The sequence below is a fragment of the Phyllostomus discolor genome, chromosome 15 (genome assembly GCF_004126475.2).
Source record: "Phyllostomus discolor isolate MPI-MPIP mPhyDis1 chromosome 15, mPhyDis1.pri.v3, whole genome shotgun sequence".
In the NCBI taxonomy this organism is placed as follows: domain Eukaryota; kingdom Metazoa; phylum Chordata; class Mammalia; order Chiroptera; family Phyllostomidae; genus Phyllostomus; species Phyllostomus discolor.
The window spans coordinates 11,639,692-11,657,792 of NC_040917.2; the positions used below are offsets into that span (position 1 = coordinate 11,639,692).

At 43.4% G+C, this 18,101-nt stretch overlaps 1 protein-coding gene across 1 annotated transcript in view; it reads right to left on the bottom strand.

Annotated features, from left to right (window-relative positions):
• PLD5 (phospholipase D family member 5) overlaps positions 1-17,600 on the bottom strand; it is a 217,899-nt gene extending 200,299 nt beyond the window's left edge. Inside the window, exon 1 of the mRNA XM_028531292.2 lies at positions 17,304-17,600. Coding sequence (XP_028387093.1) covers positions 17,304-17,492 — 189 coding nt within the window. The 5' untranslated portion in view covers positions 17,493-17,600. The remainder of the gene's footprint in view (positions 1-17,303) is intronic.
• Positions 17,601-18,101: the final 501 nt, after the last annotated feature.

An 18,101-nucleotide genomic window follows, 5' to 3' on the forward strand; every position in this document is an offset into this window, starting at 1 on the left:
AATAAGTAATAGCTAAAAAAACTCCCCTAACGTAGGAAAAGAAACGGTCATCCAGATCCAGGAAGCCCTGAGAGTTCTAAATAAAATGTGCCAAAAGAGATCCACCCCAACACACACTGTAATTGTCAAAAGTTCTCACAAGGAGAGAGTTTTAAAAGCAGCAAGAAACAAGCAACGTACTCTACGTAAGGAAACCACCCTAAGACTAACAGCAGGCTTTTCGGCAGAAACTTGATGGGCCAGAAGTGAGTGGCACCATACATTCCAAGTGCTAAAATACAGGGTGGAGAAAAAGTGGGTTTACAGTTGTTCATATGGAAAAAAATAAAATAATTAATAATGCAAGAATAAATTGTTTCATGTACTCACAATGGTAAGCCTACGTTTGCCTTACCCCATAAACAAATGAGGAAAAAAAAACCCTGCCAATCAGGAACACTCTACCCAGCGAAGTTGTCCTTCAGAACGGAAGGAGACATAAAGAGTTTTCCAGACAAGCAAAAGCTAAAGGAATTCATTACCATTAAACCAGCCCTCCAACAAATGTTGAAGGGACTCTTCAAGCTCCAATAAAAGGATGGTAACTAATAACAGGAAGACCTATGAACATGTAAAACTTACAGGTAAAGGTAAATACAGAGTTAAATGCAGAATATTCTAATGTTACAGTAGTGGAGGGCAAATCAGTTATTAGTCTAGCATGAAGATTAAAAGGCAAAAGAAATAAAAATAACCATAACTACAATAATTTATTAATGGATACATAAAGTGAAAATGTAAATAGTGACATCAAAACCATAAAACACTGCAGGGGAAATAAAAATATACAACTTCAGTACAAGTTCAAACTTAACTTGGTATTAGTTTAAAATACACTGTTATAAATATAACATATTTTGCCCTCGCTGGTGTGGCTCAGTGGATTGAGCACTGGACTGCAAAGCAAAGGGTCATTGTTTCGATTCCCAGTCAGGGCGCATGCCCGGGCTGCAGGCCCGATCCCCAGTGTGGGGCACACAAGAAGCAACCACGCATTGGTGTTTCCCTCCTTCTCTTTCTCCCTCCCTTCACCTCTCTCTAAAAAATAAATAAATAAAATCTTTAAATACATATACACATATATACATGTATATATAACATTTTTATTTGCCTCATGGTAACCACAAAGCAAAAACATGTAATATATGCACAAAAGATTAAGAGAAAGGAACCTAAACAGACCACTACAAAAAGAATCAAGTCACAAGTCAGAAAGCAAAAGAAACAGAAGCAAATTAATCTCAAAAAAGTCTGAAAACAATGAACACAATTGAAATAGTATGTCCACATCTAACAATAATTATCACTCTGAATGTGAATGGACTATATTCTCTAATCAATAGATACGGAGTGAATGGTGGATTCAAAAAGACATAGAGATATGGCCTACAAGAGACTCGCTGCAGATTCAAGGACACAGGGTGACAGTAAAGGAATGGAAAAACACACTCCATGCAAATGGAAACCAGAAGAAAGCAGGGGCAGCTATACTTGCATCAGACAATACAGACAGTAAGTCAAAGACTGCAGTAAGTGGCAAAGCAGGTCATTATACAATGATAAAGAGGTCAACACATATGACTTGCTAATGATAAAGGAGGATAGAACACATGTGGCCCCCAACTCAGGAGCACCTAAATATGTAAAGCAAATATTAACAGACCTAAAAGAAGAAATATACAGCTATACAATAATATTAGGGGACTTCCATATCCCATTTTTAATAATGACTAGATCATCCAGACAGAAAATCAATAAGGAATTCTTGAACTAAAACTATATGTAAGACTAGATGGACTTAGATGTTTACAGAACATTCAATGAATGGATTTGTAATATTGTAAAATGATTTTTCTTCATCTATTGAAATAGATGGTCATATGATTATTTGCCTTCATTCTGTTTGTGAGGTGTAGCACGTTAATTAGTTTGTGGAAGTTGAACCATCCTTGCATCCTGGAATAAGTCCCATTTGATCATGGGGTTTGACTCTTTTAATGCACTCTTAAAATTGGTTTGCTGAGACTTTGTTGAAGATTTTTGCATCTATGTTCATCAGTGATACTGGCCTGTAATTTTCTTTCCTTGTAATATCCTCATTTAGGTTTGGGTAATGCTGGACTCATAAGTTTGGAAGAGTTCCTTCATGTTCTATTTTTTGAAAAAATTTGGGAAGAGTTGGTATTACTTCTCCTTTAAATGTTTGGTAGAATTTACCAATAAAGCCATCTGGTCCTGAACTTTTGTTTGTTAGAAGGTTTTCAACAACAGATTCAATCTCCTTACTACTAACTGGTCTGTTAAAATTTTATATTTCTTCATGATTCTGCCTTGGTCTTCTGCGTTGTTCATGGTTTGGTTTCTAATTGTTCCTAGTGGTCTCATGATCCTCTGTATTTGTTTGGTATCCATGGTAGTTATCTCCCCTTTTACTTCTAATTTTATTTGAGTTATCCCCCATTTTCTTCTTGGAAGTCTGCCTAAAGGTTTGCCTATTTTGTTTATCTTTTAAAAAACAGTTTTTAGTTTTAATTGATCTTTTCTATTTTCTTTTAGTCTATATTTCATTTATTTCCATTCTGATCTTTGTTGTTGATCTCCTTCTGTTAACTTTCAGTTCAGTTTTTTTCTTCATTTTCTAGTGTCTTGGGGAGTAAAGTAGATTGCTTGTTTGAGCTTTTTCTTTCCCCTTAATGGAGGTATTTATCACGATGAACTTCCCTTCGAAAATTGCTTTTGGTGCATCCCATATGCTTTGATGTGCTGTATTTCCCTTTCATCTGTCTTCAGTTTTCTTTCTGATTTCTTTTTTGACCCATTTGTTGTTTGGTGCCTTTAAAAAAATCCTCATATGAGTTTTTGCTAAAAGGCAAAACTCCTGTACACTGAAAACCATAAGACACTTATGAAAGAAGTCAAAGAAGACATAAATAAATGGGAAGATATTCCACGTTCATGAATCAGAAGAATTAATGGTCATACTACCCAAAGAAATCTACACATTTCATGTAATTCCCATTCAAATTCCAATGGCATTTTTCACACACATAGGACAAACAATTCTAAAATGTGTATGAAACCATAAGAGGTTTCAAATACCCAATGCGATCTTGAGAAAGAAGAATAAAGCCGGAGACATCATGCTCCCTGATTTCAAACAAAATAACAACACTGTGGTAATAAACAGTGTGCTAATGACATGGAAACAGACACAGAAACCAACAGAACAGAAAAAAGAGCCCAAAATTAAATTCATGCATAATATGGTCAATTGACAATTGGTTTATAATGAAGGAGCCAACAATATACAAAAGGAAAAGAATGGTCTCTTCAACAAGTGACGCTGGGAGACTGGACAGCCACGTGCAAGAGAATAAGATTGGAGCCCTGTCCCACACCAGGCCCCAAAATTAATTCAAAATGGATTAAAGGCTTGAGTGTAAGGCCTGAAACCATATCATTCCTAGAAGAAAACACAGGCAGTAAACTCCTACATATCAATCTTGGTGATTTTTTTTGGATTTGACACCAAAGCAGAGACGACAAAAACAAAAATAAATAAGTGGGATTACATTGGACTAAAAAGGTTCTGTACAGCAAAGGAAACCATTATTAAAATGTTTCAAAAAGCAATGTACCAAATGGAAAAAATACTTGCAAATCCCATACATGACAACGAATTAATATCCAAAATATAGAAATAACTAAGGTAACTCTACAGCAAAATACAATCCAATAAATAAGTAGGCAGAGAATCTGAATAGACATTTTTCCAAAGAAGACATGCAAATGGCCAACAGGCACATGAAAAGATGCTCAGCATCACTAATCATCAGGGAAATGAAAATCAAAACTACAATGAGAAATCACCTCACACCTGTCAGAATGCCATCATCAAAAAAACAAAAAAAAATATGTGTTGGCAAGGATGTGGAGAAAAGTGGATCCTTGTGCACTGTTCCTGGGAGTGTAAGTTGGTGCCACCACTACGGGAAACTGAGTGAACTGTACAGGTTCCTCGGACAATTAAAAATAGGACCACCATGTGATCCAACAATTCTCCTCTGGGTGTTGTCCAAAGGAAAGGAAGACCCCATCATTCCCAATAGCCCAGACAGGAACACAACTTAAGTGTTCATCAGCAGATGACGAGAGAGAGAGAAAGAGAGAGAGAGAGAGAGAGAGAGAGAGAGAGAGAGATGAACTATTATTCAGTCACAAGAAAGAAGGAAATGCTGTCATTTGCAACAACATGGAGGAACTTGAAGGCATTATGTAAGTGAAATAAGCTGGATGGAGAAGGACTAATACTGCATGGTGTCACTAATATGTAAAATCTAAATTAAAAAGTCTAACTCGGGCTGTGAACCAAAGTGTCACAGGTTCGATTCCCAGTCAGGATACATGCCTGGGTTGCAGGCCATGACCCCCAGCAACCGCACATTGATGTCTTTCTCTCTCTCTCTATCTCCCTCCCTTCCCTCTCTAAAAAAATAAATAAATAAAATATTTTAAAAAAGTCTAACTCATAGGACTAGAGGAGAACCACTGGGGGGCTGGAAGCAATGGGGAGAGTCTGGTAAAGGGGACAAACTTGCAGTTTCAAGATGAGGAACTTCTGAGGATTCAAGAGATACATGGTGATTATAGTCGATACCTCTGTTATATAATGGAAATTTGCTGAGAGCAGAACTTACATCTTCTCACACCCCACCCCCAAAAAACGATAAATATGTGAGATGATGGATGTTTTCCGTGATATGATGATGGGACTCTTTCACAATATGTGCATAATGCATCAAATCACCCCAATGTTCACTAATATAATCTTACAATTATATTAGTCAATTATACCTCAATAAAGCTGGAAAAAAACCATCAAGGTCATGAAAGATGATAAATTTTCCCAGACCAGAGGTTGGCTAAGGACACACAACAACTAAATGGAATGTGGTACCTGGATTGGGTTGTGGTACAGAAAAGGACATTAATTTTAAAGCTGCTGAAATTCTAATAAAGCCTAGGGTTTGGAATTTAATAGGAAACTGAAATAGGTGAGGAATGTACAGGAAACATCCTTCCTATCTTTGCAGGTTTTCCAGAAATCTAAATGTATTCCAAAATGAAAGTTTATTTTTTTTAAAGATACATTAGGACCCTTACAGGGCAGGTTTTAAGCAATGCATGCACCTGTCATGGATTAGAGCAAGAAGATCTTAGGGAATGGAAAAAGTTTAGAAACAGACAAGCCCGGAAATCATAGTGGGAGATTCTTAAGGATCAAGCCTGGTAGGTCTTTAAGGGGATTTGGGCCATTTTGACACACTCCCTGCTGCGGAGTGTCTGTCTTACAATCTCAAATCAAGTGCACTCAGCCAGAGCGGGGCATATGCTAAATAATGAACAAGCAGATTTAGAAATGACAACAAGCTATACCAAAGCATACTTGGGAGAAGTTAAAAAGTTAATGTTCACCTCTTGACTCATAAAAATGAAGATATATAGCAATTAAAACCAAAAAATTCACTCTAAGTAATAGCATTAGACATTCGAATAGGCCACTACAGTGGCTGTGAGTCCCCCACTGCCCAAGGCTAAAACAAATGTAATGCATCTCAACCTGTGGATGCTTTAGATGCAGCCTGATGCATTCTCTTCTCCAGCTGACACCTGATCATAACCCTTGTCAGTAGTTTCTCATGGAGCTTCTGATGTTTCTTTCTACTCAATTCCTGTTGCATTTAATGTCTGTAGCATGTCTTTGGCAAGCAGTATGTGGCACTTTGTTCTTTTCCACTTGTAAGTCCTGCCTCCCTAAGCACATATTCACTCATTCAACCATTCATTCATTCATTCATTCAACCATTCATTCATTCACCCACTATTTCAGTAAAAGTCAAGTCAATCAATGCTGGATGTCTACCAGCCACCACATTGGGCATTAAGGGTACATTGTGAATAAGGCAACATTTCTGTCTTCGCATTTTCCACTGAAGGTAAAAGACAGACCATGAATTAGGCAATTAAAGAAATAGCGCATTAAGTGATATGAAAGATGCCTGCCCTTGATGTTAGGGGACCACACAGGAGGGGCACCTAACCAGGCTTTAGGTTTAAACGTGAAAACTAAGCTGAGTTCTGAAGGGCTCGATCATAAGCAACTGAGGCCACAGGCCCAATCGTAGACATGGGAATCTTCTCAAGCCTGAAGCTCAGCTCCTTGCAGGGAGCAGGAATCAGAATCTTCATTAATTATAATCATCATAACATTGGTATTATGGATCAGGAGAGTAGCAGTGGCTTGGGTCCAAGACACAAAGATGAATAGGGCAGAATTCCAACTCTCAAGGAGTTTTTGGAATTTTCCCTGTTCATCCTTGTACTTGTCTCCAGCCTGCCAGTTACAATGCCTGGGACATCCCCAGCCCTGAGTACGTGTCTGCTGAATGGCTGAGCTTTCTCAGACTCCCCTCACCCAGCAAAGCACCGAGTCCCATGAACTCTGAGTTCACAATAGTTCTTGCATCTGTCCCCCGCTCCACTTTTCTACTTCTTTTTTAAAAGATTTTATTTATTTATTTTTAGAGAAGGAAGAGAGGGAGAGGGAGAGGGAGAGAGAGAGAGAAACATCAATGTGCAGTTGCTGGGGGCCGTGGCCTGCAACCCAGGTATGTGGCCTGACTGGGAATCGAACCTGGGACGCTTTGGTTCACAGCCCATGCTCAATCCACTGAGCTACGCCAGCCAGGGCATACTTTTCTACTTCTGTCACACATTTTCGTGACTTCCCATCTCTACCACTGAAAGAACCTTGACAGTGCACCCCCCTCCCAATTCCAGCTCTCATTCTTAGACACCTCATGCCACCAGCAGATTTTCTGAAGCCTGAACTCTCTAAATAAAGTGTCTATTTCTTTAAATATTTCTCCTTTGTTATAGAATACAGCCCAACACCTTCAGCTTACCATTCAAATCCTCAAACCCTCTAAGGTCTCATCCTGATCTACCTTGTGTTTTCACAGCCAACGTCCCCTTAAGCAAACCCTGGTCATGCTAGTTAACTCACTGGTCTTCCGAACATGCTTTTTGCTGCCAAGATTCCACTCAAAGCCTTGGCTCACGCCAGTCCTCCACCCAGCAGCGCTTTGTCTTGGGCACCTAAGGCCCGATGCAAATGTTTGCCCTGGGCAAAGCCTCCTTTGAACGCCTTCTCTGGACAGGAGCGATTCAAGGTTTCTCAGCCCCAGGAGTCACAATTCACTAAACAACTGCTCCTGAAGGGAGCTCATTAAGGATTTATTAAAGAATGAACGGTCCAGTGGAAAAGATAAATAAACACACCATCAGAACACAGAGTGAAATATTTATCAGGGAGGACAAGGAAGGCTGCTGCAAGCTAGTGGTCGGGAGAGGAGACGCAAGGATGCAGGATGCCACATGTGGGGAGGTGACAAGTAAGAGTCACCCATGTGGAAACAACAATGACAGGAGGCGTCACGACCCCAGGTCTATGTGCTGGAGAGAGTAGGCTGGAGGCATAGAGTCTGAGGGGTATAGCCAGAGACAAGCAGGAAGCAAAGGAAGGATGCTAGCCACATTTTACTTATTTTTACTAAGCCATCATTGAAGTATAGCAGACATAAAGTGCACAAATCTTCAGGGTACAGCTTGATAAATGTTGCTCTGAAACCACTTCCTAAAAAAAGAAGTAAAACACTATACTGGTCCTCCAGAAGCTTCCCTTGTATCCATTTTACCCTCAAAGGTTGTCATTAATTCTGATTTTTATATCCATAATCTAGCTTTGCCTATTTTTTCCACATAAATTGAATCCTATGGTGTACTCATAAATCTGTCTGAAAGTCATCCACATTAATGCATATATATAGAGAGAGATGTATAGTTATAATTAAACTCTTTTCATTGCTTAATGTATTACATTGTAGGAATAAATTAGAATTCATTATCCATTCAACTATATTGGGTATTAGGATATTAGATTTTAGAACATGGAATATTCAACTATACTGGATATTATGGATGCATCCTATTGGGAACTACTAAAACAAAGCTTCAATAAACATTCAGATACATGTCTTTGGTGCACATGAACACAACATATTTGTTTGATATGTACAGACTTAAAACTGCTGAGTCATAGATGTACCTGTATTCAAATTACTAGATACTGCTAACAGAGTTCTAAAGTGGCCCTGTGAATTACAGCCCTACCAGAACTCATGAAAGCCAGAGATGTTCCTCGTTTTCATCAGAACTTGTTACCGTCAATCATTTAAATTTCTGCCCTTTTGATGATTGTATAATGGTGTATGACTTTAACTATTTAGTTCCTTGATGACTGATGACATCAAGCACACTTTCTTGTTTAAACATCTTGCTCACTTTTCTGTTGGGTTGTCTATTTTCTTCCTATTGATTTGTAGGTGCTCTTTATATATTCTGGCTAAAACCCTCTATCAGAATGTGTGTTGGAAAAAAAATATATATCCTTCTGCTTTGTAGCATGCCTTTTTCATTCTCTTAATGGACTCTTTTATAGGCAAAATTGCTGAAGTTTGATGTAGCTCAGTTTACTAATCTTAACAAATTGGGATTACTAAACTTCTTATGAGTATTTTCCTAATCCAACTTGATGAAGGTTTTTTATTATATTATATTCTAGAAGTTTCATTGTTTCACTTTCTAATTTAGTCCTGCAACCCATATCTACCCGACTTTTGTGCATGGCAAAAAGAGAAATCAAGGTCCATTTAATTTATTTTTAGAGAGAGGGGAAGGGAGGGAGAAAGAGAGGGAGAGAAACATCAATGTGTGGTTGCCTCTCACATGCCCCCCACTGGGGACCTGGCCTGCAACCCAGGCATGTGCCCTGACCAGAAATCGAACCGGTGACCCTTTGGTTCACAGGTCAGTACTCAACCCACTGAGCCACACCAGCCAGGGCTCAAGGTCCGTTTTTAATGTAGCTACATAACTGACTCAACATCATTCTTTAAAAGCCCATCTCTTTCCCAGAGCACTTCTGTGCCTGCCACTTTTGTCATCGATCAATACCTGTCAACAACATACACAAGTCTGTTCTGTACTCTCCATTCTGTCTACTGATCTAGTCCCTTACCCTGGCACCAAACCACCCTGCTCTAATTAACCTAGCTTTAGAATAAGTTAATCTAGCTTTATAATAAGTTTTGCTATCTTCAGGAGCCATCTACTGTTCTTCATCAGGATTGTCTTGGCTATTCTTGGCTTTTTGCAACTCCACAGAAATTGTATATCCATTTTTCAACACACACAAACTTGTTGGGATTTTCATTGAAAATGTATTTATAGATCAATCTGGGAGAGAATTAAAGAGACCTTACCAGTCTCATTAAGGATTTGAAACTTTTATGCTAGATTTATTCCTAAGTATTTGATGTCTTCATGCTAATGTAAACGCTAATGGTTTTCAGTTTTATTTTGGAATTGACTTTTCCTAATTTAATTTCGTGTATTGACTTTGTATCCAGTGTCTGTGATAAACCCAAAGATATTATCATTAATTCATTAACTGTATCTGTAGTTCACTTTGGATTTTCAAATGTACACAATTACTTCATCTGCTAATAATAACAATTTTATTACTTCCTTTTAATTCTTGTATCTTTATTTCTATTTCTTGCCTTATTGCATTGGCTACGACCTCCTGTACAATGCTGCACAGACATCATGGGAGTGGACATCCCTGTCTCACGATCTACACAATTTTTCAATATTTTACCATTAACTCTGATCTTTTTAAAGAAATCCTTTATCAGAAAATTTAAGTTTCTTTTTACTTCCAGGTCATTTAGAATTTTATCAATCACAGGTAGAGAATTTCATCAAATGCTTTTACTTCATCTATTGGGATAATCACGTGGGTTTACCTCCATTCTGTTAATGTGATACATTAATCGATGTCCCAATTTTATGTCAACTTTGCATCATGGGATAAATACAACTTGGGTGTATGTTATCATTATATGTGACAGGATTCATTACTTATTTTTTAGCTGTATATTATCCTTGTCTAAACAACACCTTTGCAGGCAGGGTCTTACACTATTTTGCACTATTCTGTATTATTCACAGCACTGTAATTATATTATAACTGTACTTATAAAACTGAAACATCCTGAGGGAGGGACCCTGCTCTATCACTCTATGTTCCACCCCATTGGGAACACTGCAGGCCATACAAATGCTTGTTCAATGAAGTACTCACGCTCTCCTAACGAAGTGTCTTTCACGCACAAGATACTCTCAGTAAATGCCTGTTAATGATGAGCTTGCCAGTTAGTGCTTTTGAAATTATTATCTCTATGAGGCCCATCTTCTCAGCTTACCTCCTCATGTTATCAAAGAATCAGACCAAAGGACTTACTGGCAGGAGCACAACGATGCCTCCATGCAGAGGAACCATGTGTGCACAAGGCTCGCTGTCTCCTTAGAGGGTGACAGACCATATTTATCACCCAGTGGCCGTGGCAGCCAGCCTCACGATACCTGGTCAGGTGGCTCCCCTTCACGTGTGACGCAGCAGTGAGGTTTTCCAGTGCACATGAATAAGTCTGCCTGGGAAGTTTGCCAAGTTCAAGGGCTTGGTATGTGAGTTTAGAAACTGGGCCCATCTTTCTGTGTTTCTGAGAAAGCAGAAGCGTACTTTTTTGGCAAGAAAAGGTCTGTCTCTCAACAACCACGGTTTTGCATTTTCACTGCTCTCAACGTTTATGCCTCTAAACGCACACAGCACAGTCTGTGCAGGTGTGACTCTTAGGCAATTCAGTGGCTTTAAATGTCCCCAATACACACACCGAAAGCAAAGTTTCTGGGCCGAGAGTTCAGCACAAGGTCTACGTCCACCTATCTAGCCCCCCATCAGCCAATTTAGTACGAACACATAACACAACAGCCTTAACTCAGGAGTTCAAAAGATTCATCCGATTTCTCAATCTTTGGAGCTAAAAATAGAAGAATGAAAAACTGTCACGTAGGTTTAAACCTGAGATAAATAATACAGAAGTCTGTAAAGAGAAGTACAAACTTTTTAGAGGAACTAGCCAGAAGTTGGTATGTGGCTAGGATACGTAGGTAAGAAGGAAGGAAAGAAATCTTAAATGCAATAACTTGGACGTCTCGAGGTAAATATATTAAACATGATACCACAGACTGTGATGTTGAAATAAATCAGTAAGCCACACCCAGCTGAGTTCAAAGAAGTCAAAGGTTCTCCAAAACAAACTGAAATGTCAGCCCACAGCGAGAGAGGCCCATGCATGGGGTAAATACGCTACTTACAAGAGTAACTCACACGACAATGGACACAACAGTGAGATCCATCAGAACCCACCCAACAGTTCAACTTTCATCTCTTAACCAGAGAGAGAGGCAGCGAGTCCTGCCTCGGCCCGGGCTCTGTCTGTTCTGTCTCTCTAAAATCACACAGCAAATAATCCTGGTAAATGTTAATGTTTGTAAATGTTTGCCCGACTAAAATTATCCGGTCAGGCCAATAATGCATAAACATAGAAAGGGATATTTGCTGCTTGTTTGTTTGATTGATTTTTAATGGAACACTTCAAAGACTCATTCCCTTCGGTTGAACTTTATCTTCTGGTGCTTTACCGATCTGCTCTGTGGGGTGTAATACTTTCATGAATCTGCTCTGTGGGACATAAATAGCCTTACATAACGACAGCCCAGACCACGGCGACCAAGTTTGCTCCCATCCATTTATTCCTTGCTCATCATGTGAATAATTTATTCCAGGAGGCATGAGCGCACTTGGCATTTATTTACTATTCACTGGCAACCTAAACTCTATTTAAGCAGGTGCAAATTCGCACATAGAGGAGACGTTTCTTTTAAGCGAGGCACTTACTAAACCAAGCATGAAAGTAAGGCTGCGTACAAATGTGAACCTCTAAGACTCTAAGTTCCACTCTTTACAAATGATCTCTTCTGCTCTCTCTCTTAATTTTAAATAGGCTTTCTGAGTCACTGTGCACAGAGCTGGAAAGGAAAGCAGGGGTTGGGGACCAAGCGAGGAGCTGGTCTCAGCTAGCAGAGACCACAGAGAGCGAGAAAGGGAAGAGTCGGCGGCCACAGAGTGGCCAGGCAGGGAGCCAGCAGGGGCCCACTTGCACTGCCCAGGAGAGAGTCGGGCCCCCAGGGGACAGCCCGGAGGCCAGGCAAGGAGGCAGCCTAACAGGCTCCAGGTGGTGAGTTGGCTTTGCTGGCCGAAGGACCCGCACACCCTGTGTCCAGAACTATTATACAGACAAGCTGATGTCCAGTTGGAAGAGTGGAAGGTCTCTGGGCGCAGTGCGAGGGCTCCGCCAGCCAGACAGGCAGGCAGTGTCTGAGAAGAAATTACATTCGTGGGTACCGTGTGGTGAGATTGAACACGGGCCATACCCTGTGCTGGGTGCCTAGGTGTTGTAGTCATTCTAATGAGCTAGTTCTGCATGTTCTCTTTCTCTCTCTTCTGGGTGTTGGCTGAGTCTGCCTTCCTTTCTTCCTCTCCCCACCCTTGCAGGAAAGAATATGTATATTCCTCACTCAAGGACATTTTTCATTGCTTCTAGAGAGAGAGGAAGAGAGAGAGGTAGGGAGAAAGAAACATCGATGCCAGAGAGAGACATCAATTGGCTGCCTCCACGCACCCGTGCCGGGGGGGCATATGCACCAGGACTGGGGATTGAATCTGCAACCTCGGCATGTGCCCCAACCAGGAATCGAACCCACAGCTTTTCAGGCACAAGACGATGTTCCAACTGACTGAGCCATACCAGTTAGGGCCCTTCACCCTCTTTGAAGCAGCCCTAGCCATGAGGCTTTCTTTGGCCAATAAAAAGGGACCAAAGGATGCATCACTTCTGGGTGGAAACAGTGAGAGGCATGACGTGATTCGCCAGCATCCCTTTAACTAACCTTGACAATCATGAAAACATTGAGTAGGGGGAAGCTTCCATTGGCTCAGACAACTAAAATGAGGTTTTCCTGTTGTTACAGACTGGATGTTTGTATTCCCCTAGAATCAGATGCTTCTACTCCCTCAATTCAGATATTGAATCCTAACACCCAGCGTGCTGGCATTCAGGGGGTGGGGCCTTTGGAAGGTGACTGGGTCATGAGGGTGGGGCCCTTGTGAGTAGGATTTGTGCCCTTCTAAAACAGTCTCCAGGGAGCTCCCTCACCCTTTCCACCATGTGAGAACTCAACGAAAAGAGGGCTGCCTATGAAACCGGAGACAGGCTCTCACTGGACACCAAATCTGCCCGCACCTTGATCTTGAATTTCCCAGCCTCCAGAACTGTAGAAATAAATGTTTGTAGTATATCAGCTGCTCAGTCCAAGGTACTCTGTGATAGCAGCCCGAATGAACCAAGTCACCTGTCAACCTGCCACAGGCGGGAAGCATGAGGGGAACATACACTTTTGTCATGTTGAGTCCCGACATTAGGGGACTGCATGCCACCCCAGGATCTCCTTGCATCATCCCAGCAAACCTGCAAGTCCTTTACAGAGGACTGTGTACGTACATCCTGGTGACTGTGAGTACCTTGCCTGAGGCCACAGAGCTGACAAGAGGTAGAATCAGAGTCTAAATGCAGGTCTGTCCACGCTGAGCCCCGCTCTTATCCATGCTTCAGCAAAGCAAACCGAATATGCACGAGAGAAAACAAGGCATTGGGAACTTCTACATGCATGCCACTGACACAAAACCAGGTTTCTAAGCAGCCTAGCTTCTCCCACTCTGCAGGAAAAAAAAGAAGTTCAAACAGGCCACATACCACCAACAGACACTAGTCTAATGTCACGCTGGTCTCTGGATGGTGAAACCACACGAAGCGGTGACTCTCAAGTGACCCAGGGAGGGACGGCTGAGCAGAGGAGGGCTGGGGCGTTGAAGAGGTGTCCATGTGCTCCTCTGGCTTTGCTAGAACACATACCTCACTTGCACATTATACCTAAAGTAAATACAGATCCCACAGAGAATTGACTTCTGTTGTTTCCCAAACCTAACCCTTCTAAAGCCACAGGCATTATGATGCAGAACTGGAAGGAAAATAGTCAAAGAACCAAAAATGCTGTTTGTAGGTAGCACGACAACATTCTACGTATGGCCAGCAATTTTACTTGTCCCTGAAATTCCCAAGTGGAGTTCAATGTCCAGAATCCACGGTGTAAACCGGTCTTCCTAGTAGCTTCTAACTGTGACTTAAGAAGGCAAGAATTCCCTCACATACATTTATTTCTGCATGGGTGTTCATCTTAATTATCAGCCGACCACTGACGGACAGGAATCAAATTTACAGAAGTGTTCCAACCCTGCACCAGCTCATGTCACTTTTCTCTTGTCCAGCCTGGGGACGCAGTCTTTACACTAGAACAGGAGAAAGAAGCTACGCATCCTCACTTTCAGCGAAGTGGGCGGAAATCTATTCTTTAGTTGTCAGCTTTCCCTGTGCTATTGACTTTCAGAGGGAGCAATGCCTCTGGAGTCTGGACAGAGCCCACGCACGGCTCAACGTTTCATTTCAGGGAATCTCGTCACTTCAGTGACCCGGTGCCAGCGTCATCTGAAGCCCTAGTTTATTTTTGCCCTTAATACTAGATTGACTCTTCAAGCGCCAGCAAGGTAACAGTGGGTTGTTTTCATGCACATGATCTCCATAACAACTATTAATTCACTTTTAGTATAATAAAAACCATTGGTCATCCAGCTGATTAGACAGAACAAAGGCTGGTTTTTCTAAGCTACTGTCACCTTTGAACTTCACATGGCACGCTCATCCTAATTTCTGCAACACCCAGATCTGAAGATGCCACGTATGTCCAGAACGTCGTCTACAATACAGTCAGCATTCCATTTTCACCCTTTGTGGGGCCATGATACACTAAGCAATATTTATTATGGGCTTTTAAATTTCTACTATCTAATTTGAAACGAACACCAAACTACCTGAAACATCCTAATACATACACAACATTTGATATATACTCTGAACACCCAGAAGTGGAGTTCAAAGAAATTTACATTTTTATGCTAATTTAACTTTTTCATAACGCTTTCATAAATATTATTTTATTTAATTTTGCACGTTTCAAAGGAGCAAAACAACATCATGAAAACTTTTCTTTTAAGCAAAACCCCCTTTCTAATTAAAAGCAAGTATAGAGGAAAGCAGAATATGTTTCAAGAAATGTATTTGAGAAAGCAAACAAACACACTATATGTTAATTTAAATAACAGGTGAGGTGATTTATATATGTGTATATATGTATGTATATACATATATACATATTATACATATGCATATACTTATATACATGTATGTGTGTGTGTATTTGTTTAATGAACGCAATGCTCTCTTCTGAAGCACCTGAGCGAAGAAGCAAGCACAGATCCCCGCGTGCTTCCAGACCACCAGCGTCCCCTTTCCTTGGTCTGTAGCTCTCAGGAGGGCTGAGCAACCCCTACTTGTCCAGAAAGGTGATGCTGCCAGGGCCCAGCTGGTACCAGTCTGTCTTCATACTTTCAGTGAAAATCTAAATCGGGGGAACCATTTAAATATGATGCATGCAGTCATGACTCAAGGGGACACACTCATAGGAGACCGCACTATTGATGATTGCACTATTGATTTTCAGTGAGAGAATAATGGAAATAGATCAGCTAAAAGCACAAGCTGCAAATGAACACACATTCCGAGGGAAGCTGAAATGAAGATGCATCACCATCCTAAGGCCAGACCATTCTCCCTGGTACCCAAACCAGGTAACACCGAGTGCCAAATTACATGAGGATGCTATCCGCTCCTCTTTAAACTAATAACACCACCTTTGCTAATTCTAGAGCTTGCATTTTTAAGTGGATACAGTTCCCTCTCCAACAACTCGCCATCCTAGAAATCTTCAATTAAGTACTTCCCTGGTCTTAGGGATGAGACACGCTTTTGCTGTTAAGGAAACGGTTCTCTACCCACAAGACAGAAGCCATCCTCCAAATCAAAGCTTTAAATTTGAGCTTTCAGTGACTTTATCAGGCCCTTGGAGAAACGGTAGAGACCTTCCTTTCAGAGTGTAAGAGAAATACCTTTTTGCAGGCTCCCTCCTTGTGTCTCAGCAAAGCTCAGGGACAGGAGGAGGATGGGGGTGGGGGGAGGGTGCAAATGGGACTCAGGTGGTGCAGCGGTAGGAGATGCGCGAGTTCCCGAAGTTCTCCTTCCTACCTTTCTAGCAGAACTGGCGTTGTGACCCAAATACAAGGGAACCTCCACCTTCCAGGAGCAGACTCAATTCAGATGATGCAGCTCCACGGGAAGAAACACCATCCTCTCCCTAGCGGGTTGTGCTGCGCTCGAGATAACCCTCTTTATGTCACTTTAATATTTGGTTTAAGGAGATGCTGCTGGGGCAGGTTTGAAGTTGTGGATCCACTAAACGCCTCTTTGGAGGGACCTTCCTTCCGGAATGACGAGCCTCAGGGGCTCAGCCCAGAGCCCATATATATATATGCTTGGCGGGAAGCCTGCACTGAATGGGAGTGGAGGTCCCCGCCCTTCAGCTCCCCCCACCCCCCAGTGGCGGGTTCCTGGGGAGCTGGGCGACCTGCTCTTTCTTTTTCTTTTTTTTTTTTTTTGCTCCTGGCAATCCGCCAAACTCACCCGAGTTGGGCTCAGCTAGAGAGGGTCGGCAATTACTCATCCCAGAGGTCACTCTACAGAAAACTCTGATGGTACGTGGCCCTAGGGTGAGTCGCCAGCGGCGACAACTTTACGCATTTTTTAATTTGTTAGTGTGTGGACGGAGTTAAATAGCCTCCAAAGATGCGCACAAATCCCCCTCTAAAGCCCACTACCGCGCAACGCCGGGTTCCTCCGACCACGCTTGTGGCAGTTGCACTTCTTGTCACCCCGCACCCCAAGGCACGGTGCAAACGAGCCCTACAGCGAGGAAGCCTGAGGGGAGGTCGAGGTGGGCGGCGGCCAGGCAGTCCCGGGAAAGGTATCTCCCCTTCCCTCCCCGGTCCTTAGGGCAAGAAAGTGCAGGAGAAGATGCCCCGGATCGGAAGGAGGACCCGGTCGCCCGGCCTCCGAGTCAGGCCACCGGCCGAGGTGGTCCCCGAGCACCTCGCGCTCCGGCCGCCACCGGGGTAGGTGGGTGTGCGCGCGGCAGGTGCGGGCCCGCGGCCCCAGGGAGCGAGGCGCCCTTACGTGCTCCAGCTTGTCTTTCCTCCGGAGCCAGACGCTGGCGCTGTAGTCCTGCTGCTTGACGCTGCTGTAGAAGTTCGCGCCCACTCGGGTCAGGCTCGGCGAGGGATCCTTGGGGCGGCTTTTGAGCCTCATCTGCTCGAAGCCCTCGTGCGGGGAGGCCGAGAGCCACTCGTGCTGCCGGATCTCCATCCTGACATGACCAGGCTGCGGGCGGAGCGCAGCGGGCTTGGGATGGTCGCGGAGAGCGGGGCACCGAGGGCCAGCGGGAGGCTGGGTGGAGCGGGAGAAGGACTGGGCGGGCGCGGGGAGCGCGGGGAGCGCGAGGAGCGCACGACCGGGAGGGAGGGGCAGCTCGGGAGCAGAGGGGCGGGGGGGTGTGGGCTGGGCGAGGTCGGGGGAGGAGAGGGGTGTAGGAAAAATGGGGAGGATGGGCGGGTACGACAGGGAGTCAGGGACCCAAGGGAGCTTGCTCCGGGAAGCAGAAGTGCCGGTGCGCGCGCTGTGGCCGCACTGTCACCCGCTGGCGGCGTCCCGAGCGGGCGCTCCGCACGCCGGCTTCTTGCGCACCGACTGGGACCCAGGGTCCGGCGAGCGGGAGCTTGGGGAGGCGGCGGTGCGGTGGGAGGGGCCGCCGCGGTGGAGCCCGCCGGAGCCCGCAGGTTGGTGCAGTGTGGAGCCGCCGCCGCCCCTCCAGCCGCGCCCCGGCGGAGCGGCTGACTCGGGCTGCGGGCCCGCCTGTCCTCCACTGGCTACAACGCTCCCTCCCGCATTTTCACTGGAAGGCGAGCAGCCCCCCGG